Consider the following 24,219-nt stretch of genomic DNA (forward strand, 5'->3'; position numbering starts at 1 on the left):
GGGTGGTAGTTCACTTCTAATTCATAGTGACTTCTTTTCCTCTTCTCTTCTTTTGTGCTTCATTTGTAGTGAACTTTTTTCACAAAATTTGTATATTCAACTTTTAAATAATCTTGATCTCTCACCTTTGAAAAACGTACTCTACTAGCTTCTTAGAAGGGAGGGAAATTGTAATATAAGAGGCTCAGGAAGAAAAAGTAAAGTTTAAGAACAAAAAGCTTACATAAAGGCTCAAAATGGCGAACTAGGGGAAAAAAATTAAAGGCACTGGCATATATGGCAATGGTGGAAAGTCCTAATGCCTACTATCATCTCCAAAATAGAGTAATATATGATACAGAGTTTTGAGAGGTCTCAAAGCAAGTTCTAGAGAATCAAAACACATAAGATCGCACACATGAAAAAATAAGAGTGTATGAAAAATGCACACACTATATTTAGACAGAAAAGCTCACAGGGTGCGGAGTTTCAGCCAAGTAGGCATGCTTAATCAATAAACATACATATAGTAACAACCACTAAGGCAAAGCATATTATGTTTAGCACGAAGCAGATAATTTGGGGGACAAAAGGTAGACAAAAGAAAAAAAAATGAACCCCTTTATTTATTTATTTATTTTATATATATATATATATATATATATATATATATATAAAGAACTAAGTAAAAATGAAAAGTGAAAAATAGAGTTTAAAGAACACGACAAATTCCTAATGCCTTTCGAAGAGTTTCGAAACGATGAGTGTCTAAAGGCTTAGTTAGTCAACAAGTCTGCAAGTTGATGTTCAGTGGCAATAAACTCCAATATTAAAACCTTCTCTTCAACTAGAACATGAATAAAATGGTGACGAATGTCAATATGTTTGGTACGAGAATGTTGAATAGGATTCTTGGAAATGTTTATAGCACTAGTATTGTCACAAAAAATAGAGAAGGTGCCTTGATTAATGTCATAATCACTAATCATTTGCTTCATCCAAAGCAATTGCGTACAACAACTACCAACAGCGATGTATTCAGCTTCGGCAGTGGATAAGGAAACAAAATTTTATTTCTTACTATGGCAAGCAACAAGATTATTCCCAACATACAAACATCCTCCAGAAGTACTTTTCCAATCATCAGCATTTCCAACCCAATCGGCATCTGAAAATCCAGCAATTTCATAATTGGTTTCAAAGGAATAATGTAAACCAAAATCAACTGTGCCACGCACATACCTGATGATTCTTTTGATAGCTTCCAAATGCGATTCTTTTGGATCAGCTTGATATCAGGCCTACTAGCAGTAAGATACAACAAACTTCTAATCATACTCCTATAAAGTGTTCGATCAACACTTTTTCCATTTGGATCCTTGTGAAGTTTTGTGGTTGTTGCCATGGGATTGGAGACTGGTTTTGCCGAATTCAAACCAAACTTCTTAACCAGCTCACTGCATATTTTTTCTGAAAGACAAAAATACCGTTTTCAACTTGTTTGACCTGTAATCCCAAGAAAAAATTCAATTCCCCACACATGCTCATTTCAAATTCGCTCTGCATAACTTCAGTGAATTCTTTGACAAGTATGTCAGATGTTGAGCCAAATACTATGTCTTCCACATACACTTGAGCTATCATCACATCCTTTTTTATTCTTTTAACGAACAAGGTTTTGTCAACAGCTTCTCGAGTATATCATTTCTTTAACAAATGGGTTGAGAGTTTTTCATACCATGCTTTAGGAGCTTGTTTCAAACCGTACAAAGCTTTCTTCAACCGATACACATGATCAGGATGTTTTGGATCAACAAACCCTTTTGGTTGCTCTACGTATACTTCTTCTTGAAGTACTCCATTTAAAAAAGCACTCTTGACATCCATTTGATATAATTTAAAACGCAGATGACATGCAAAAGCAAGTAACAACCTAATGGACTCCAATCTCACAACGGGAGCAAATGTCTCGTCAAAATCCAAACCTTCTACCTGAGTGTATCTTTGAGCAACTAGACAAGCTTTATTTCTCATGATGATACCATGTTCATCGGTTTTGTTCCGAAAAACCCACTTTGTTCCTATAACATTTGTTTCTTTGGGTCTGGGAACAAGGTACCATACATCATTTCTAACAAATTGATTGAGTTCCTCTTGCATGGCCTTTATTCAATCATCATCTAAAAGAGCTTCCTTGGCATTTTTTGGCTCAATCTTTGATATATAGCACATGAAGTTTACTACAACAATATTTTTGCTTCTTGTTAGCATTTTATCTTCTACGTTGCCAATAATGTCGGACTTGGAGTGATCTTTTTGCACTTGCTTGTGTCATTTTCTCAAAGCTTTTGTTAAGTCAACATTTTGGTGCACTTCAACCTGAGTAGTGGATGACTCATCGATTAATTTATTTTGAAGGAATTCTTCATCTGAAGCAGGTTGTTCAATACTTAAGGAGGAGTCATTCACAACAACATTAATGGACTCCATGACATTTTTAGTTCTCTTGTTGAACACTCTGTATGCTCTACTTGTGAGAGTATTCTAGAAAAATTCCAATATCACTTCATGAATCGAATTTTGCTAACATTTCCCTATCTCTATAAATGTAGCATATACTACCAAACACTCTCAAATGCTTCACGTTTGGTTTCTTTCCTTTCCAAATCTCATATGGTGTGCACTTTGTACTAGGTCGAAGATAAACTCTATTTGCAGTATAGTTGCTTCAGCCCAAAAATGATTTGTCAAACGAGCGCTAGTCAGCATGACACGACTCATGTCAAGCAACACATGATTTTTCCGTTCAACAACTCCGTTTTGTTGAGGAGTGATTGGAGCAGAAAAATTATGAGTAATTCCTTTTTCATCACAAAACTCAGAAAATGATGTGTTTTCAAATTCAGTTCCATGATCGGTTCTGAGGTTTATCACAAGCAACTTTATCATTTTGAATTCTATTCAACAAGCCACAAAATGCTTTGAATGCATTAGATTTCTCTCGCAAGAATGCAACCCAAGTAAAACGTGAGAAATCATCCACCAAGACAAGTATGTATTTCTTTCCCCCAATGCTTTCGGTCTATACCAATCCAACCAAGTCCATGTGCATCAGCTCCAAAGGTCGTGAGGTTGAGATGTAGTTTGTTGACTTGTGTGAACTCTTTGTTTGCTTTCCCACTTGACATTCTCCACAAATTCCAAGTTCTCTAGCTAACATCGGTAAACCTCTCACATATTCCTTCTTGGAAAGCTTGATCATATCCTTACAATTCATATGGCCTAATCATTTATGCCATAAATCCAAAACATCATCAGTTGCTTTGTTGCATATATTTGGCACATGTGATTCATTTGCATTCACACAATAACAATTGTCTTTAGACCTTTTTCCTTCAAAAATGTCTATCCCACTAGCAACTTTCACACTACATTTCAACTTATTGAAAAATACTTCAGCATCAACATCATCACAAATTTGACTAATGCTAATTAGGTTAGCTTTAAGTCCATCAACTAACATGACATCTTTTAAGCATGGAATTCCTAGAGTTTTGATTTCTCCTTTTCCAACAATCCTTACTTTTTTTCCATCTCCGAAGGTGACTACTCCATTTTTACAATCCTCGGTGAAGGTTGTGAACCATCTTTTGTCTCTAGTCATATGCCTCGAGCAACCACTGTCGAGATACCAAGTATCAGACTGACAAGTTGAGAGGGTAGTGAAAGCCACCAAACATGTAAGATTGTCTTCATCAGATGATGGTGACATCTTATCCAATAAGCAAACTTGAGTCTCCTTTCTTCTCCATACTTGCTTTAAGTTTGGAGTGATGGAATTGAGCATTATTTTTGAAATTCTATTCATCCCTTCGGATGAGCAACAAATCTCATTTTGAGATTTGATTTTCCAGAAATCCAATGGGTGGTGTGCTTAGTTCGATCTTCCTTTCGAAGTTTGTTACATCTAGGTTTGATATGTCCTATTTTTTCACAGACGTGGCAAATAGGAATGAAGGTTTTTGACCTAATAAAATTTCTTGGATCAACAAAGGTGCTCACAGAATTTGGCTTATTTTTAGTGGTACACGAATTTCCAAAGGGTTTATCACTACTTTCTTTTCTGATGCTAGCATATGTAGCTTTTCCAACATTGACTCTCGTAGTTTCTCTGCATGTTCCATTTGAGATTGATGCTCAATTTCTACTTCCTTCTTCTCGCTTTCAAGCTGCACAAGTTTATTTTTCAGTTCATCATTTTCTTTCTTCACTTTCATGGTGATATCATAAAGTGCAGTATACTTTTGTAAGACTTTTACAGAATCAGGTTCTTCAACTACCGAGTCATCAGTCTCGTATCCATCCAAGATTCCAACAAATGCAACCACTTCATCATCATCTTCAGATGCCGTGTCCTTTTCTGAATCACTGTTACTCCAAGTGGAGGTTAACGCCTTGTTCTTTTCATCCTTCAGCTTTTTAAGAGTATTGGCACATTCATGAGCATGATGTCCATACCCTTGACATTCAAAACATTTGTCTCTGTCATTTGAACTTTTCTTTTCACCAAGTTTGACAAACTTAGAAGAATTTCCATGAGAGACATCTCGAGAATGAGGAACTTTGGAGTTTGAATCAAAGTTGTTTCGATTTTCATGTCCCCTGGAACTTCTGAGTTTCAAAAATTTCCTAGCTTGTTTGGTGAGAAGAGCAAATTCATCTTGAGTCAGGTTTTCAAATGAATCCTCATTCACTTTTTCATTATTGACTTTGAAGGCAACATATTTTTCTTTCTTGACTTCGATAAAGTCAAACTCATATGTTTGTAATGATCCAATCAATTGTTCCAACTTGTAAGTGCTTAAATCTTTCGATTCTTCTATAGCTGTCATTTTCGCATGAAACCTTGAAGGAAGAGATCTTAGAATTTTTGTAACAACTCTATTTCAGGAATGCTGTCACCAAGATTGTGACAACCATTGGCAATTACACTAAGCTTAGCATAAAAGTCAGAAAAACTCTCATCATCTAGCATTTTCATATTTTCAAATTGTGTGATGAGATTTTGAAGCTTAGATTCTTTGACAGTAGAGTTACCTTCATGAGTAACTTCAAGAATATCCCAAGCTTCTTTCGCCGTTGTGCATTTACTGATGTAGTTAAATTGCTCAGGCGAAACGGCAGTGAACAACGCATTCAATGCTCTTTGATTGAATGTGCTAATGCTGCGTTCATCTTCGCTCCATTGTCTTCTAGGCTTAAGCATATAAATAGTTACAGAAAATTGTCCTTCGCCTTTTGTTTCACTAATTGTTGGAGGTTCCCAACCTTCTTCAACCGCAAGGCAAACTCTGTCGTCAAGCGCCCAGAGAAATGATTTCATCTTTGCCTTCCATGCAGCGTAGTTGTCTCCATCAAAATGTGGTGGATGAGAAACTGAACCCATAGCCCGATTCATCCTAGACTACCCACGGATCTCACTAGGTATTTTTAGTGACCTGCTCTGGTGCCAATTGAAAGTCCTAGGATGGGTACTAATCTAACCTAGAGATATAAATTAACTTTCTACTTAAAACTAATCCAAATTATAGTTCAAATTAATAGTTATGCAAACTTAATCCTACACAAATATTCAACATAAATATAAAGAACACACACATGATGTAGGATTTAACGAGGCAAAACCCACCACTGGGAAAATCCTCGGGCTACCAAGCCAGGAAGCACTAAGAAAGGAAGAATACATAAAGACTTACAAAACTCATCAACTAGACACTTATAGCAGTTGGCAGCTTTGTCATCACGCTTTGCTACTCGATCTTTCTTCAGTCTTCGAGTTGAAGTGGCACGATACTAACGCGATCGTCAATCACCTTTCCCTCGAATTTTGCAAGATACTAACCCGATCATGCATAATGTTTATATGATGAGGTGTTTGTTTGAAAACCAATCAATTATGAAAATCACAAGGCACATTTTCATAATTAACATTCAATAAAAAACCAAATGAAACTAGCATGAAAATAATATTTTCTCTTTAAACACGCATGCTATTGAAACCGCAAAATGGCAGCAACATAAAAATAATTTTTTCTTTAACAAAAACACATTGCTGCCTTTAGTTGCTTTTCACGAAGAACACAAAATTCATGCATATGTGGCTCACCCAAAAACCAATTCCAAACCTTCCTTATAACACCTCAAGGCACGACAACAGTTTGGAACTGATAAGGATTCCATAACTAATGATAGGGTTTAGTTGGATAACAATCCTTATAACACCAGAAATCCTAAACTGATGAGAATTTGACACGCACGGTAACAACCCTTGTAAAAAATTACAACCATGCAATCCATTTAGTTGGATAACTCTCACCAACATGCAACAGTTTGGAACTGATAAGGATTCCATAACTAATGATAGGGTTTAGTTGGATAACAATCCTTATAACACCACAAATCCTAAACTGATGAGAATTTGACACGCACGGTAACAACCCTTGTAAAAAAATTACAACCATGCAATCCATTTAGTTGGAAAAGTCTCACCAACATGCAATCAGATAAGTCTTTTCAAATACAATCAAATTATCTTGAAAGTAGTTTTAATAAGAGACCTATCTCAAATACAATATCATGAGATATAGATGAATGTAGTTGGATGCATGCATGCAAACATACCTGTATAATATCTGGTTCACGTAACATCTTCGCATCAAAAGTGTGAGAGACCATCCTAGACTTAAACAATTACAATTGAAAATATGTAACAAATCTAAGCTATTACAGACTCAGGCATTTTGTCAAGAATTGCCAATTTTTCACTAACACGTGGTAACATGAAAGTACCTTTACTCTTTATGGTTATTAATGAAAAAAAAGAAGAAAAAAAAGAAGAGATTCTCTAGTCTCCTAGTCGTAGGTTTAGATGAAAAATTGTATTTCAAATTCTAACAAAAAAAAAAAAAAAAAAAAAAAAAAAAGAAAAAGAAAAAGAAGAACAAAACCCTAAATTCCAAAATCAATCTTAATAATTTAGAAGTACTTTAGAAACTTACCTTCAAAAGTGTTAAGAGGAGGAATACATTCTGAAATTTCTTCCACACCATCCTCATTGCATGCCATATCCAATATTTGTTGCAACTCGATGTCTAGTTGGAGTTCTTCATATATTATTCTCAAGTCATCCATTGTGATTTTCCACTGGTAGCAATAAAGAAGGGCAATAGATTTGAAAGGGGAGCAGAGGCACAGAGGAAAGTAGAGCGAAAACAAAGAGGAAAAGAGAAAAGGGAAAAGGGAAAAGGGGAGTGAAGTCATAGAGAAAAAGAGGAAAGGTGCGAAAGGACAAAGGAAAAGAGATAGGGGAAAGGTGGAGGAGAAGTTAGGAGTCTAGGAGTTAAAGTGTAAAAATAAAAAATAAAAAACATATGTATAGGTGGAGGTTCAAATTGTAGAGGTGAATAAAGTATTAAAAAATAAAAAGGGTGTGGGAGAGTGATTAAGGGTGTGTGAATATCACAACCCTTCTTTAAAGTCAAATAAAAATCCTATCAAATCTTATTTTTGCTACACCCTCTCTTATTTTATTTGAAAGAAAAACGTGGAAGAGGTCATGAAGGCAATATGGTTACATGACTGTGAGACTATAAGAAGAAAAAAATAATAATAAAGTTATTTTGTGTTTAATTTACTATGTAGCTTATAACTTTTGTTTTGGTTATTTTTCTTTAGTTTTGTTGACAATGTTAATTTGATATTTTCACCATCTTTTAGTTGATAAAGAGAATTTTGTCAGGGTATTGCTATTGACACTTCAAAAATCTCATTGTGCACTACAATCTATCTATATTTGAAAGAAAAATACACGTATGAGGAGTGCACAATGATGTGTCACCAAATGATGTGTAGACAAAATTTGCAAACCAAATGATGTGTCATCAATAGGAAATGAATACATTTATCAATGCTTATGTAATAATTCAAGGGTAATGCCACATAGACTAAATTTTGAGGCAAAAATTACAAACTAAATAATGTATCCCCAATAGAAATGGACACATTTATCAACGCTGAAGTAATAAACTAATCATCAACTTTCATGTCCTTTGGTTTCCAAAATTTTATCTACAAATTTAGTCTCCTAGCATTACCCATAATTCAATAATAAGCTTCTATGTCATTCAGTTTACAAAATTTTGTCTACAAATTTTATCTTCCTAGCATTAATCTTTGTATTTTTTGTTTCTTATTTATTTGTTTTTCTTTTTAATAAATGAGAAGCAATCAACTCTATCGAATACTAGAACCAATAATTTCTTATCCAGGCCCAATGAAAAAAAATATGATGATCAAGTAATTCATTCCAATTTTTTTTTTTTTTTTTTTTGACATGCTTATTTTTACTTCACACATCCCTCTTAATTTTTTGTCATCAAATAAATAAAATTGAAGAAGATCAGTAACAAAAAATGAACAAAAGTGTATGAAAAAAAAAATTGAGTATGTGAATGACCGTATCCAAACAAAATAGTTTTCAAGTTGACTGAGTGACCAAAAAAAATAATTGTTTTGGGTTTAATGAGAAAGTTTGTTGTGAGACATGAATATGGGGCGGGTTGGTGGCAAGATTACCTTTCAAAAAAAATTTAAAAAAAATAAAGAGTCTGTAATGTATAGGAGTTTTCTTGTATGACATTTAAGTAGTATTTAAGGAAGTCTTCACGTGCAGGTTACCATTTGATTTTATGTAATTTAAAAATTTATTTAAAACTTTTGGGGGCAATGATCACGTCTAGTAATTCATTACGCAAGGTGATAATATATCACCGATCGTCATAAAAGGTAGGTTGGTATTCCGTGTTGTCGGTATTTTTATTTTCTTATCTTTACCAGAGAGTGGTTAATATTAGAAAGTTTGCAAATTATTTTAGTTGGGTCGTGATGAGATTTTTTGGTGTATATAGCAAGACACATCTCACTTTGGAGGCCATAGTCTAATTAAAACCAAAACTAGGTTGAAGCACACTAAGGGCTGGTTTGGTATTACTGTGCTTTAAAAAAAAGTTGATTCTGCTATGCTGTGAGAATAAGCGGCTGTGAAATAAAGTAGCAGAGTGTTTGGTAAACTTTTTTGTAAAAGTGTTTTTGAAAAAAAAAAACAATATTATAGTGTTTGGTAAACTTTTATGTAAAACAGATGTGAAAAAAAAGCCGATTTTTCAAAGCTGGGTTTTGCAGCTTCTTGTTTTTTGCTTTTTTTCACCCAAAACTGTGGAAAAAAGCTGAAGTTGAATGTTTACCAAACACAAAAACAGCTCCCAGCTTTTTTTGATACCAGCTTTTTTCAGAATCACCTCAATACCAAACCAGGTCTAAATCCCAGATCATTGGAATAATAATTTTATTAATTTTAATTTCACCAATAATAAAAACTGTTTTTTTTTTTTTGTTTTTGTTTTGGTTTTTTGTTTTGGATGCCCTCTCTCCTCCTCCTCTCTCTCTGGCTCTCTTCCTTCTCCAATTTCATTTGAAAATACCCTGACAAATGCACCCCAAGCTGACCACCTCCTCCAATCCATATTCTCTCCGTCTTTGAAAACAAAAAAAATACCCAAAAAAATATAAAATAAAAAAAAAATCTAATTTTGATCAAACCCTGAAAGCCCTACTCAATTTAAATGCCCTACCTTTCTGCCCACATTTCTTCCGGGGTTCCTCTTCTTCTTCGCCGAGCTCCTACTTCTTCCCCCATTTTCTGATTTGCCGATACTACCCAATAGTTGGTTTTCTTAGTTCCTCTAGGCTTACGAAAATCTCATCTTTTATTTTTACCAATCCCCCAATCCTCCAATCCTCCTCTGGTTTTTTCTAGGGTTTCATATCTGTTCATCAGATTGGGGATTTGATTTTGTATTTTAATTTTATATTAATCGTTTGCTTAGCTTTTTGGTTTTTTATTTTTAAATACTGGGTTTCTGAATACCATAGTGCTTCTGCACAAATGAAAATTTGAACCCGTGAAGAGGAAAACCGAAAATTCCTATCTGGGTTATTTCCTTTGTTTTTTTTTGGGAAAGGGTTTACCTTTGAGCAAAGAATTTCATTTTTCTGTGTTTTTGTAATTTAGTTGTTGCCATTGATTTTTGGGATTGAGGAAAAACAGTTAGCTTTTTTTTTTCTGGTGGTTTTGGGATTCTTGGGTACAAGGAAGACTTATTGTTTGGTGTGGAAGTGAAGGGAAAGCTTAGGCTTGTATGGGCAAACATGAGGAGTGGGCAGAGCCACCAAGTGGGCTGTTGCCGAATGGCCTATTGCCCAATGAAGCTGCATCAGTGATGAGAGTGCTCGACTCAGAGCGATGGTTGAAGGCGGAGGAGCGAACTGCAGAGCTTATTGCCTGCATTCAGCCCAATTCACCATCCGAAGAGCGCCGAAATGCCGTTGCCGTTTATATGCAGCGGCTCATTATGAAGTGCTTCCCCTGCCAGGTGGGACTTTCGTGTATACACATAATATTTGTTTGTTCGAAAAACTGTGACTACATTTTAATTTTATTTTTTGCTGCAACTACATTTTTGTTTCAATTTTTGCTGCAATATGCTCATTTGGTTCTATAGGGGAGAAATCGGTCATGATATTGATGTCATCTTTGAAGAGTATGTGTAAGTTAACTTAACTTGGTTAACTCTAACTTAGTATTGTTAGTATATTGTATTATCACAGATAATTTTGAAAGACATAATGTTCTAAGACCAATAAATTCTATGGGATGAGGATTATTTGGAATTTTAAGGTTCTAAAAGCAGAAGGGAGAAAGCACAAGCCTTGTAGATTGAGTTTATGAGAACTAAGGGGGAGATCAATAATATATGATCAGAGTGGTGTGTAGACCTCACACCGTGTAAAATTTGGAGACTTTGGAAATGACATGTAATGCCGGTTCTTTTTTGTTCAGCATGTCCTTTATGGTGACAAAGTTGGTTCAATGGTTATGGTTATGTTATGAAAAGTTTTTGTTAATTTGTTCTAGTGGTGCATATGTATTCTGTTTCATATGAGTCATGCATTTATTTTTGTTTATGAATATGTGCAGGTGTTCCCTTTTGGGTCTGTACCCCTGAAAACGTATTTGCCTGATGGAGATATTGACCTGACAGCCTTCAGTAAGAGTCCAAATATGAAGGACACATGGGCCCATCAAGTTCGTGATATGCTCGAGAATGAGGAGAGGAACGAGAATGCTGAATTCCATGTGAAAGAGGTTCAGTACATTCAGGCAGAAGTAAGTTCTTCCTAGCATCACTAATACTATTACCTTTATTTGAGATTCTTGGCGATGTTTGTTAATTTTTGTACTTTATTGTTATAATGTTTGATTCCTTTTATATCTTGTATTTGCTTTTTTGATACTAGATTTAGCCTTAGTACTCCTTTTTGTACTACAGGTGAAGATAATCAAGTGCCTTGTGGAAAACATTGTTGTAGACATATCATTCAATCAGCTCGGTGGCCTGTGCACCCTCTGTTTCCTTGAGGAGGTAAATTGTTAATTTGATACCCTGTTAACATTTGTATGCTTGTTTCGGTCATTGGCATTTGTATGATTTGACTAATTGTATTGTCTACTTCTGCAGGTTGATCATTTGATAAATCAGAATCATTTGTTCAAGCGCAGTATCATACTGATAAAGGCCTGGTGTTATTATGAGAGCCGAATACTGGGCGCTCATCATGGGCTTATCTCAACTTACGCATTGGAAACTTTAGTTTTATATATATTTCGCGTTTTCAACAACTCATTTTCTGGACCACTTGAGGTAATTTTGTTACCTTGGGTTATTATATTGACATTATTCTTTGTGGATACACTGAATGGTTTTCTTTGCTGGTGCAGGTTTTGTATCGTTTTCTGGTGTTTTTCAGTAAATTTGACTGGGATAATTTTTGTGTTAGCCTATGGGGTCCTGTCCCCATTAGTTCACTTCCAGATGTATCTGGTACTGAATTTTTGCTTTAAATACTTATGTAAACTTTTGACCTTCAACCCAATTTTCTCGTTTTCTAAATCCTTTTCTGGTTTAATTTGTGATTGTTCATGTCGCAGCGGAACCTCCTCGAAAAGATGGTGGAGAGTTACTACTGAGCAAATTGTTTCTTGATGCCTGTAGCTCAGTGTATGCTGTTTCCCCTGGTGGTCAAAAAACTCAGGGCCAACCCTTTGTTTCCAAACATTTTAATGTTATTGATCCTTTGAGAATCAACAACAACCTGGGACGCAGTGTTAGTAAAGGTATGTTGTTCCAAAACTATATGCTTTTGGATAACTCTTCCTAAGGGGCTTCCCAAAGTTTATATTTTGTAATTGGTCAACATCTTATTGGGCTGTGTTATGAGAAATAACTTGTTTAATTTATTGGTCACGCTCATTACAAGTGAGTCAAACAGTTAATTTTCAAGAAGGTGTTTCCTATTTGGGAGATAACTGTGTTATTATAAATTGAAAAATAGTGGACTTCAAATAATTAAGAACCTGATTTAGATTCCTCTTTACCAAAAGTAGAACAGCAGATGACGAAACCATGATTTTTCTGTTGGCTTTTTGCATGTGCCGCTAAACTCCCAATAGGCTCCAGTTTTTGTCACTGAACATGTACAATGTGCCTATGTTAGTTTTGTGTTTATGCCTTTTTTATATTGATAAAGGATAAGGGTCCATTTACATCCGCAAAAGATTTGGAGGTATAAATTATTCAACTCCAGTGCAGCCTTTGGAAAAAGAATACAGTATAGCTGAAAACAGCTGTGTAAGCACTTGCATGATAATGTGGAAGGCAACAATATGCGATTTTTACTTGGAAATAGCCTCATTCAAATAGAAGAACCATATCCCATTTAAGAGAATGGGGTTATTGCATGGGAGATCGAAAGAATCTTTTTTTGTTTTTTGTATACAACTATACATGTAAACTTCATTTGTCCTTCCGTAATATTTTTATGCTGCTTGTAAGGTGTAACTTTGTTTCTTGATTGTCTGTCCGTGCAAATTGTTGGTTATTGCAATCATGTATGCCTAATTGCATATGTATGTTTTCCAGGTAATTTTTTTAGGATACGCAGTGCATTTTTGTTTGGGGCTAAAAGGCTGGCCAGGTTGCTTGATTGTGCCAAAGAGGATCTGTTTTTCGAAGTAAATCAGTTTTTTCTAAACACTTGGGATAGACATGGGAGTGGTCATCGACCTGATGCGCCACGAAATGATTTGAGGCGCTTGAGACTTTCAAATCCGGACCATTTACATGGATCTGAGAATCTCAGGAATATTTCAAGCAACCAAAAAAAGGAAAGATCCTCTGGTCGAGATACTCAAAGTGGGGGGATGCATGGCTCCATTAATGTTCCCTCCCAGCATGCTAGTTATTCTTTAGAAAGCACCTCTGGTATCAGTAGTGTGTCTACAGTAACTCATTCTCAAACTCAAAGGATTCATGGGAACACAAACCTCACTAGGGCCTCTGATATGACTAGAAAGGAAACGAATTCTGACCTGGGTGCTCACATTGATAAAGGTCAGAGAAGTGCTAAACCTGATAACTTGGTGAATGACTTACAAGGGAGGTTTCTTTTTGCAAGGACACGCTCTAGTCCTGAGCTTACTGATACATATGGTGAAATTTCCACTCAAAGTAGGTGCAACAGAGCCCCAGAGAGTGGGAAAGGCCAAACTGCGACAAGGTTGGATAATAGCACGGGGAAAAACCCGGATTCTGATAGTGTGGCAAGCCACAGAAATAGATCTTCAACTGATGATCCTTCATCTGCTAGATCCATCTCATCCCGCCAAAGCCCTGATGCTACTGTTGTTTCAAATAACTACCATGATGAATCAGGCATGAGTGCCGTTGCTGACGATTATGCTTCTATTTCGGCGGCACAAGGGATGCACCAGGAGGAGCAAGATCTTGTTAACATGATGGCATCTTCTGCAGCTCATGGTTTTAATGGGCAGGTTCATCTTCCACTCAATTTGGGTTCCGGTCACCTACCACTTCCAATCCCACATTCCATTCTTGCTTCTATGGGATATGCCCAGAGAAATATGGGTGGAATGGTTCCTACAAATTTCCCCTTGATGGAGACTCCTTGGGGAACAAATATGCAATTTCCGCAAGGTGTTGTGCCACCGTCGCTTGCCCCTTATTTCCCTGGGATGGGGTTGACCTCAAATCCTGAAGATTCAGTGGAACCTGGTAATGAAAATTTTGGATCTGTGGAAATGAACTCAGGCGAAACGGAGCTTGATTTCTGGCATCAGCAAGAGAGGGGATCTACTGGTGGGTTTGATCTGGATAATGGAAGTTATGAAATGCTTCAGGAAGATGACAAGCAACAGTCAACCTCTGCTGGTTATAACTTTCATCCATCATCTCGCGTAGGCACCTCAGGAAATTCTATGCAAGCTCAACCGAAGTCTACCAAAGAAAACCAAGAGTCGATGAGGGGGGAAGAGCATGTGGATAATTTTCAATACCAAGATAACAGAGGTAATGAGGTTTACTTTGATGATCGAACCGTGAGTTCTAGGTCTGCCACGTATGCAAGTTCAGTGAGAAGTAAGACCTCCTCTGAGAGTTCTTGGGAAGGATCATCAGCAAAGGTCTCAAAGTCAACAAGGGAAAAACGTGGTAGGCGAAATGCTCTTTCAGCAGTGCCATCTGCTGCATATGGGAAAGGTAAGAGTGTGTCCGAACATTCATCTACCCAGGCAGATGATGACAACAGAGATTGGAATTCACCTACAGCTTTAGGAGCCGAAATGGTAGAACGAAGCACAGGACCTCAACCTGTTGCTCCCTTGCATTTTCCAAGGCATCAAATGACCGGTTTTGAACAAACTCAGACAAGTGGATCAGATTCGATGATTCCTTTTGCTCCAGTGTTCTTAGGTCACGGCTCACGACAGAGAGCTACAAATGATTCTGGAATGCTTACATTTTATCCTACGGGGCCTCCAGTTCCATTTGTTACAATGCTTCCTTATAATTATTTCTCGTCAGAAACAGGAACTTCAGATGTATCAACAAGCCAATTTAGCAGAGAAGAGGGAGCAGATAATAGTGATTCTGGTCAGAATTTTGATTCATCTGAGGGAGCTGATCAACCTGAGGTGTTAAGTACTTCTAGCTCTATGGGAAGGGTAGCTCCTATTGAGCCGTCAGAGCATAAATCTGACATTCTTCACAGTGACTTCCCTAGCCATTATCAGAATCTGCAATATGCACGGTTTTGCCAAACTTCACCTGTCATTTATCCTTCACCAGTTACGGTGCCCCCTGCTTACTTACAAGGAAGGTTTCCATGGGATGGTCCCGGGAGACCTCTTTCAGCCAACGTCAATCTCTTCACTCAGCTTATGAGTTATGGACCTCGACTGGTCCCTGTTGCTCCTCTCCAATCTGTTCCTAACAGGCCTGCTGGTGGTTATCAACGTTATGCAGATGAGATTCCAAGATATCGTACTGGGACTGGGACCTACCTGCCAAATCCTGTAAGATAACATAAACCTGTTCTTTTCTTAATTATTATTTTAAATTTCTTTTTAATTAAGCATGTTGCACCTACCAATCTTGTTTTTTGGACCAGTTTATGGTTTCTGGAAAGTTAAGTCTTTGGTTAAACATGATATAGAATCAATTTTCCTAGATTTATTATAACTTAGAACCTGCTGCCGGATTATTTCTCTTACCTCCTTTAATTACTTCAGAAGGTTCCTGTACGGGACCGGCCTTCAAATACGAGAAGGGGGAATTACAATTATGATAGAAATGACCACCACGGTGATAGAGAAGGGAACTGGAATGCCAATTCAAAGTCACGAGCTTCTGGGCGCAACCACAGTCGTGGTCAAGCTGAGAAGCAAAATTCGAGAGTAGACCGTTTGGCAGCTAGTGAGAGCAGAGCTGAAAGGTCATGGAGTTCACATAGGCAGGACTCATTCCGGTCATATCAATCTCAAAATGGTCCTATCCGTGCAAACACTGCACAGAGTGGTTCGACCAATGTTGCATATGGCATGTATCCGGTACCAGCCATGAACCCTGGTGGGGTATCATCAAATGGCCCTTCCATGCCACCTGTTGTCATGCTGTATCCTTATGATCATAATGCTGGCTACGGGCCACCTGCAGATCAACTTGAGTTTGGTTCTCTTGGACCAGTGGGATTCTCAGGTTTGAATGAAGCACAGCTAAATGAAGGGAGCCGGATGAATGGGGTATTTGATGAACAAGGGTTTCATGGTGGCTCTACTCGACGATCTTCACCTGATCAGCCTTCTTCACCCCACCTCCAAAGGTAGCTGTTTAGGGAGGGAGGAGATCGTTCAGGGTACCATGCCAATGTCTTGTGGCCAACTTTTCTGAAGATTTTATTTGGAGTGGTTTCCTTTTCATTTTGTTGTTCACGACCTTTCACATCACTGGGATTGTATTGTGATGCTTTCCATGATCTTAACGGGGGAGTTTGATCATTTTGCCAGATCAGTGGCCCAGGGGAACTATCAGATGATACATGAGGAGTTTCCGCCTTTAGCATTACCCAAACAGCGAGGGGATGATGGTGGAAGAAACTACAATGACTGTCCCTCCCAGCACCGAGCGTTCCTGCTCATGCCCCATACTCAAGAGGGGAAGGAATTAGACTGTTTCATTCCATGATTGCTTGGTATCTTCCTGATCACATCATGCCTGCTTGGAGTTCTTATGTATACTTGAAAGTAATTTACTTACTCCATTTTCGTCAAGAACAAGATCGGTGGTAAAATGATGGTGATGTGATGGTGAGGGGGAAGGCGGGACTCTGCGACTTTATTGCCCGTTTTAGGGTTAGGCACTTTGTAACTCTACTGAAGTAGAAAACTTGGGTTTAGGTTCAGAGTTTAGGATTTTACTGTTAGAACACTGTTCGACCAGGAATCTCTTGCACACAATGTATTAGGGTTTTTTCGATCAGAATATGTGTACCATCTCTTTTATGTACTCTTTGTCCAAGATTTTCAACAGTTTAGCAATTAACAGCACCATAGATGAAATTGAAACATTTTCGGTTTCACTGACAATCCTTTCGTTCTTTTAATTTTTCTGGTACAGTGGATGCGTCATTTTTCTGGAGAAATTTGTTCAGGTTCTCAAAACACCTATGGTCGGGGAACACGAGCTGGCAATCTTGAGCTGGTATTTCGAGAACCTGGAAAAACATCTCCATGCTTAGGCATCAAAGCATGATCTCGGATTTTGTTTTCCTTTGCAGAAATGCGAAAGCTTGCTAAGTGCATCTGCAATCTGAAATATGTAAACAAAGTAGTTCATCGTTAGTTAAATGACACTGTAGGATATGGGTTTGGGTTATATATAGACTGGAACCCTAAACCCGGTAGGGTCTCAGTTCAAGCTTATGGATTTGAACCCTCAAAATGCAGTTTCCAAAATGAGATTCACTAGAGTTTAAGAGATGTTATTTCAGAGTGAGTTTTACGCTTGTTGTCCACTTAAATTAAATACGTAGATAAACTCCATACGTTTGTTGCTAATAGCTTAATAGGCAATACGTGACATGAGTTGGACAACTAGGGTTGGTTCAGCCTGAAAGTTATAAAAGAGAGATTGGATTATACATGTTTTTCATAGTAAACATTCTTATTTGCTAAAATGATCATGTTTTGTTTTAAAGTTTTATGCATATATGTGCTTTGTATTTTCTTATGTCTTGAGTGCTGCTATGTCCGCAGTCCAGCCATCTGTTTTGTTTTCTCAATCATCTTATAATAAAATATAAATGAGAATATAAGGTGGATGAGAAAATAAGACATGTGAGTAAAATAAGATAATATCAGTGATATGATTGTTTACGACTTACGATGAGGGATGGGTATGGATGAAATATCTTTGGATTAGGGTTTTTTGGGACAGCATTATAATTAAGGTTGGTTATATACTTACCGTATGAGTTATTTCTTTTTTTCTTTGGTTAATACTTGCCCTACAAGTTACTCCACTCCTTTATGTGCCTGTTCTGTTCTCACCCAAATCTAGTGCCTCCATCGTCCACCGTTCACCGTCGGCCATTTTATATAAAAAAAGCGACGGAGGGTGAACTGCATTTATTTTTTCTGTTTTCCACAACGGAGATGGATTATTCTGATTGCTGCTGGATGAATAATTTCAGGCAAACGTCACTAGACAAAACTGGGATTTTTGTTGGAACAATTCTTCAGCTGTAGAAATTATATAACAATCATTTCAGTATTTTCTGGAGTCTTAATCTCTTCTTTTTTCTTTTTCTTTTTTTTTCTTTCTTTTTATTAGCTTTCATCAAACAAGAGAAAGAGAAAGGGTGTAACACTAAAGAAATCCGGCGAAGGTGATGGAACTGCCAATTCCGGTTCCAAATCCGAAATAAACTGTACCATCTGATTCAATTAGCTCCCAAGAAACTGAATTTGACTGTTTAGGCTATGTTCAAGTGACGGATTTCTACGTCCCAAATGGGTTTAGGCCAAGTGATGAACAGCAAACTGGGCACACGCGATGCAAGTGCGAATTTTATGTTCATTGTTGTTGATCCATCGCAGTAGAGATGTCGTTTCACAAGTACCAGCAGGCGCTGGAAGCAAGGATGTTCAGGTGCTGTTAACCATGTCGCTTCTCAAGTACCAAGCTGGCGCCGAGGCAAGGATTTTCCCACTGTAGTGGCAACGGAGACAGTCACGAGAACTGCTTCTGGCGCTCCAGTTATTCCTATATCGGACAGATAGCCCGCACAGTATTGACATGGACTCCCAAGTCTTTGGAGAAGGACGTCAAGTTTCTATATGAGCACGGTGGCTTGCAGGAGGGGATTTTTACAAGCTTCTATCCAACTTCGGTTAGGGTTGAGGACACAACTAGGGAGTATAACGCAGAGAAACCTCATATTGAGCATGCACGACACCTACATTCTCAAATGGAATCCAATGAACGGGCTATCGGCTCTTGCAAGGAGCTTCGTTGCACAATGACCTCTCTCGAGCTGAAGCGGTTGAGAGAGAGATCGCTCTCTTCAGGTCGCGATTTGAGGCGAAACTCAAAGAGATCAAGGAAGGAAAATGTAATGATCTCGATAGTGCGAGTAAGAAGCTGGAAATGTTGGGACGTCGGACTGTTTTTGATCAAGGACTTGGTAAAGCTGGAGCACAAAAGCTGATGGAGCGGAGCAAGTATTAAAGGATAATTTGTTTTAAGTCACAAAATATACTAGAAAATGAAATAACAATCGACTTCTGTCGAAATATGAAATTTTATTAACCCAAGTTTAGTTTTCTATTACTTTTCGGTATAGAATCATTTTCTGTCGAAAGAGGAATGCTAGCTATATTCGTCCCCATTTATTTTTCCCTTCTTATCTTCCCCACTCATCATTTGACACGCAAACTCGCTTGTACAACAAACTAAATACTTAAAGCTTTAGAAATACAAACTTCAACTTTCCACATGTACCCCGAAAAAAATTTTAAACAACAATAGTTTGTGTTTAAAAGTTTGTGTTGTCTGTGTCGCATAGCATAGCAGCATACGTTGTTCAACTTCAACTACAAAATCTCTAACATTAAATTTAAGTTTTTCAGTTGTTAACTAGTAATCGGGACAACTGAATCAACTGACTAAGTTGGCTGCTAACGGAGCTACTTGGAACGCAATCCAGGGACATTCTTAAGCCCCATCTTGCCAAGAACGAGCTTGGGAATGGCCGGAGGGTTGTCCAGCCCCATGCTTCGGCTAAACTCATTAGCAAGCTCCACAAGCCTATGCTTATCGCGCCCCACTTTCTTGTTTGAATTGTAATACCCGAGCCATGCTTGGTACGCTGCTTCTTTGTTCTTCATCTCCACCTTGGACAGTGCTCGTTCCACCTGTTAGATACAATTCCAACATTAAAACATAAAACTATATGTTTCAAGGAAAAAAGGGAAGAAACAATTGAGAAAGAGAGGGAGAAAAAACCACCTTCTTCGTAGTATCTGGATCGACTGACGGTACAGCAGCCTTGGATATTGGCAAATCCTTAATATTGGACAAGAAGAACTCCTCCCAAGGAGCCAGTAGCAATATCCCTTGCCCCACTTTGCCTTTACGACCAGTTCTTCCAAGTCGATGTATATACTGTTGTCTATCGGCTGGCACACCCACCTATATTTGCAAAAAAAAGGTAGAGGGTCAATGATAAAGGGACTTGGTTTCAAATCTACAGCAGCTGAAGTTGCAAAAGAATGTACTAAAACTGTTTATGATGCTTAAACAAGGTAAAACAACTTAGCTAAAAGATTTTGAAAGACATGGAACTCGGTTAACTGAAAGCCACAATTTAAATATTGCATGCTGAATAAATGGCAAAGGAACCTCTATTTAAATCTTGCATATTACCTGTATGACTAGGGAAACATCTGGATAATCAACCCCACGTGCAGATACATCAGAAGTCACAAGAATAAGACCCTTTGATTTCCGAAATTCATCAGAAACCCTGGTTCTATAACTCTGTGGCTTTCTAGAATGGATCTCTCTGACATTCAAGTTCAGCTCACCAAGAAGGTCTGCAACCAGTCGTGTTACCATAGCGGTAGTGCAGAATACAAGAACCTGCGCATAATATGAGAATCACATGTTACATAAGATAGCAATAAAGGTGATACAGCTCACATATGTTATATAAGATCGCAAAATGGTGGGCAACACAAACCATGCTTCCTAAGAAAAATATCTATGGTATTAAATCGATACTAATGAAAACACCTGAAAGTCTGGTGGATCAATTGAACAAGCCAAGGCTTTGGGTAATACAATACCTACCTTATAGTCAACATCATCTGCAATATGCTCTTTAAGAAGACTATATACTAAGGAAAAATGCCTGTCCAATGGAGCGACCAAATGCGTCTGTGCGACCTGAAATCATCCATACAAGAATCAAACATAAATATTAATCATCAAATTGTCAAAATTAAATATCATATCAATACGGACACACACACATACATGTACATACATGTCAGAAAAAAGCCAACCTGTGCATGTGTCTCTTCACTGCCTTCTTCAACTGTATTGATATATTCGTGATCTCTTTTCAAAGCAATATGACAGATTTGACGGACCTACAATTAGGAAGAAACCAGTGTTCATCTACAATGTATTTAAATGTATGCTTTTTTCGCATTTACTGAAAATCCACATTACCACAAAAAATAGTAGTGAGAGAAACCTCTTCCGGAACAGTGGCGGAAAACAAAAGTGTCTGCCGTTGTTTGGGAACAGCTGATATAATCCTTTCAATATCTTTACGGAATCCCATATCCAGTAAATGATCAGCTTCATCAAGTACAAGGACTTTGACACCCATCAGCCTAGTTGCAAAACCTGCGGTATTCTCAATGTGATCTTTGAGCCTTCCAGGTGTAGCGACAAGAATCTGTATGTTTTATACGTGTTACATTGCATATAAACAGTGCCAATTAAACACGGATCAAACTATGTTGATAGAAATTTTCATCTCTGTCCTCAGTTGGTATCGTATCAGTAATAAAAGAGCCAGTATCAAGTAGTGGAATCTAATGCGAACCTTCATCTCAATTAAACCTTGTCAACTTTATAAAAGCCTATAAACTAACTTGATTCAGTAATTCACCTATTAGACTAGCTCACGAAATTCTAGACCTATGTCAATGTGCAATCAATCATTAGCTCAGTTTATATTTAGCAAGTGAAGTTAATGAAACAGGCTGATGCAGTAAATGACAAAGTTCTCCAGCAATAAAAAACTTACCTGGCAAGGGTTGGCTTGGATACGTTTCTGTTCTAAAGCAAGTCGTGTACCACCGATCACAACTTGGACACCAACAGAGGGATGATATTTCAACAACTTATTGGCTTCAGTAGCAGCTTGACTTGCCAACTCCCTGGTTGGGCATATAACAAGTACAAAAATTGGTGGTCGCTTGTTATCACGGGTAATAGGAGGCGAATTTACAACAACTTCAATTGATGGAAGCTGAAACAAATAAACTCAATGTCAAGTAGGATGAAAAGTCCCCTGCAATTGCATAAACTGATGATACAGATCCAATGCCTCAAGTGAACTAAAGTAGCATGGAATTTATCATACATGTTGCATCTTTTTTTAACACGAGAACATTCATTCGCACAGAGAAACAAATGAGATTCCATACCAAGAACGCCACAGTTTTTCCAGTGCCTGTTCTAGCCTTGGCCAGCACATCCTTGCCTACAAAACATAACAAAGTAGAATAAGCAGTTCCATAACATGGACACGCAAAGATATCAATCAAATCTTAGAGGCAAAAACAAAAACAGACATCATTAAGAGGACACAGTAGTTACTTGATCTTATTTATATTATAGGCCATCCTGATTAAACAAAGCTTCTGTTTCTTTCAGTATCCTCATGAAGAGGCATTGTTCAAAACAAGTTCCACCCCACCCCCCCCCCCCGGGGGCGTTCTCATCCTAAAGTCGGTGCATGATTTTGTAAAGAAACAAACCTTTCAATATTACTGGAAGAGTAGCTTCTTGCACTACAGTCATCTTTTCATATCCTGCGTCCTTGATTCCTTTCAAGGACAGTGGAGAGACCGAACATTGATCAAACCTGCAATCATTCAAAATAAGTTAAGACAAGATACTTGTCAACGATCCATTATGAAAATGTTGATGTTGAACATACCGTGATTCACTCAAATAAGAGTCAGTGCTTCCAGCTGAACTTTTAGGCAGAACCCTTTTGCTCGCTTCATCATCCGAACCACGAAGCAAAGAAGCTGCATTTTTTTCTCTTAATGCTCCAAAACCATCATCATCAGAAGCAGCAGTGTCACTCTCTTCCTCACTAAGAAAATCCCCAATACCACCAAATGGTTTTACCTCCTCCTCTTCAGTATCATCCATTACTCGCAATTCTTTACCCGAATCTCTTCCACCTCTATTCCTGGTAAATGATTCCCCTTTCACCTTTGAACTCGAACTCCCTTTTGAAAACGAATTCGAGTCCCCACGATTGTTTCTACGGGGAAATCTGTCTTCCTTGTCATCATCACTCCGAAATTTGTTATCAAAGCGATTACTTGTCCCTGCATTTCTCGAAAATGAATCATTTTGGGCCGGAAATCTTCGCCTATTCAAATCTCCAAAATCGCCATTTGAATTCGGATTCCCACGACTGTTTCTGGGTGGAAATGCTCTCTCTTTCCTATCACCCTCAGATTTATTATCAAATCGCTTACTCATCCCCGAATTTCTCGAAAAAGACTGATTCGGTGATCGAAATTCTCGCCTTTTAGAATCACCAAAATCTCCAGAGTCACTATCTCTCCTGCTCCTCTTCATCGGATAAGACTCCCTATCGGTACCCCTCTCTCCAACCGTCCCCCTACGGCCCTCCGATTCGCCGCGCGAGTCACTCTTTAACTCGCTGACCCAGTCACTGAGCTCAGCCTCGTCCTCAATCAGACTCTTCGAAGCTCCACCCGCTCTTCTCTCGTAGGCACGTGGCAACTCGGACCCCGACCCGGTCCTGGAGCCCCGGAACGCCCGAGTTGAAAATGCTCGCTCAGTCTGCAGAGAGCGACGAAGCCCCAACCCTACGTACCTAAGCCTCAAGGGGAAGACCCGCGACAAAATGGGTACGGCCTGAGAGGACGAAATGGAAGGCGCGAATTTCATGGGCGGGTAACGGGTCGCCGGAACAGAGGTGCTGAGGAGTCGGAGTTGGGGTAAGAGTCCGACGGGCATGAAAGTTGCCGAAAGCGACGTCGCTTTCATGGAGGTTTGTGTGGTGCAGAAGTGCGAGGAGTCCCCAGAAATGGGGATTTAGGGTTTAGGGTTTAGGGTTTAGCGAAATGTGAGCGTTCGGTTTTATAGTTTTAGGAGAGGATAGGGCATAGGCTCTAAAACCAAACGACACCGTTTTCAGGGCAGATATGCAGAGCACCCGGGTGATCTTCTCCCTTTTGGGCCTAACTGTGTCATGGGCCAGCTGCCATTGTTGAGGCACAAAGCATTTCATACTATCATAAAATTCGAAATTGAAGTATTTTCTCAAAAAAAAATTATAGCGAAAAACTAGTTCTCAATCTAATGATATTTAGAGATGTGTATGTATATAGAGTTGTCATTGTTTTCTTTGTCGAATAGAGTT

The 24,219-nt window shown here is 38.2% G+C and overlaps 3 protein-coding genes across 4 annotated transcripts; 1 reads left to right on the plus strand and 2 right to left on the minus strand.

The window, feature by feature from the left end:
- Positions 1-4,900: 4,900 nt before the first annotated feature.
- LOC137734347 (uncharacterized) lies at positions 4,901-5,425 on the minus strand. The gene has a single exon (XM_068473628.2). It carries the CDS (start codon positions 5,423-5,425, stop codon positions 4,901-4,903), a length of 525 nt encoding a protein of 174 aa, XP_068329729.2.
- Positions 5,426-9,435: 4,010 nt separating this feature from the next.
- LOC137734803 (uncharacterized) lies at positions 9,436-17,095 on the plus strand. Of its 2 annotated transcripts, none has more exons than XM_088696462.1 (8): positions 9,436-10,469; positions 11,075-11,263; positions 11,427-11,519; positions 11,616-11,798; positions 11,876-11,978; positions 12,086-12,271; positions 13,077-15,526; positions 15,743-17,095. In XM_088696462.1, exons 1-8 carry the CDS (start codon positions 10,236-10,238, stop codon positions 16,334-16,336), a joined length of 4,032 nt encoding a protein of 1,343 aa, XP_088552588.1. In that variant the 5' UTR covers positions 9,436-10,235; the 3' UTR covers positions 16,337-17,095. The 2 variants fall into 2 exon arrangements, with proteins under 2 accessions (XP_088552588.1, XP_088552589.1); XM_088696463.1 differs by having other exon boundaries at positions 9,522-10,469; positions 15,746-17,095.
- A 2,382-nt stretch (positions 17,096-19,477) lies between these two features.
- On the minus strand, positions 19,478-24,152 carry LOC137733804 (DEAD-box ATP-dependent RNA helicase 31-like). The gene is made up of 10 exons (XM_068472994.2): positions 22,750-24,152; positions 22,568-22,674; positions 22,235-22,290; positions 21,832-22,056; positions 21,271-21,477; positions 21,077-21,163; positions 20,862-20,957; positions 20,436-20,651; positions 20,019-20,201; positions 19,478-19,924 (listed from the first exon to the last, which is right to left on the minus strand). Exons 1-10 carry the CDS (start codon positions 23,841-23,843, stop codon positions 19,697-19,699), a joined length of 2,499 nt encoding a protein of 832 aa, XP_068329095.2. The 5' UTR covers positions 23,844-24,152; the 3' UTR covers positions 19,478-19,696.
- Between the last annotated feature and the right edge of the window lie 67 nt (positions 24,153-24,219).

Source organism: Pyrus communis, chromosome 7, assembly GCF_041283825.1.
Source record: "Pyrus communis isolate YQ-2024b chromosome 7, ASM4128382v1, whole genome shotgun sequence".
In the NCBI taxonomy this organism is placed as follows: Eukaryota; Viridiplantae; Streptophyta; class Magnoliopsida; order Rosales; family Rosaceae; genus Pyrus; species Pyrus communis.

Bases quoted from the DNA above. Each gene is read 5' to 3' on its own strand.
- LOC137734347 (XM_068473628.2), bottom strand. From the start codon at position 5,425: ATGGGTTCAGTTTCTCATCCACCACATTTTGATGGAGACAACTACGCT.
- LOC137734803 (XM_088696462.1), top strand. From the start codon at position 10,236: ATGGGCAAACATGAGGAGTGGGCAGAGCCACCAAGTGGGCTGTTGCCG. The intron at 11,799-11,875 runs GTAATTTTGTTA...TTGCTGGTGCAG, and splicing joins CATTTTCTGGACCACTTGAG to GTTTTGTATCGTTTTCTGGT. The intron at 15,527-15,742 runs GTAAGATAACAT...TAATTACTTCAG, and splicing joins GGACCTACCTGCCAAATCCT to AAGGTTCCTGTACGGGACCG.
- LOC137733804 (XM_068472994.2), bottom strand. From the start codon at position 23,843: ATGAAAGCGACGTCGCTTTCGGCAACTTTCATGCCCGTCGGACTCTTA. The intron at 22,057-22,234 runs GTATGGAATCTC...TATTTGTTTCAG, and splicing joins GAAAAACTGTGGCGTTCTTG to CTTCCATCAATTGAAGTTGT. The intron at 20,202-20,435 runs GTAATATGCAAG...TTGCAAATATAG, and splicing joins ATGTTTCCCTAGTCATACAG to GTGGGTGTGCCAGCCGATAG.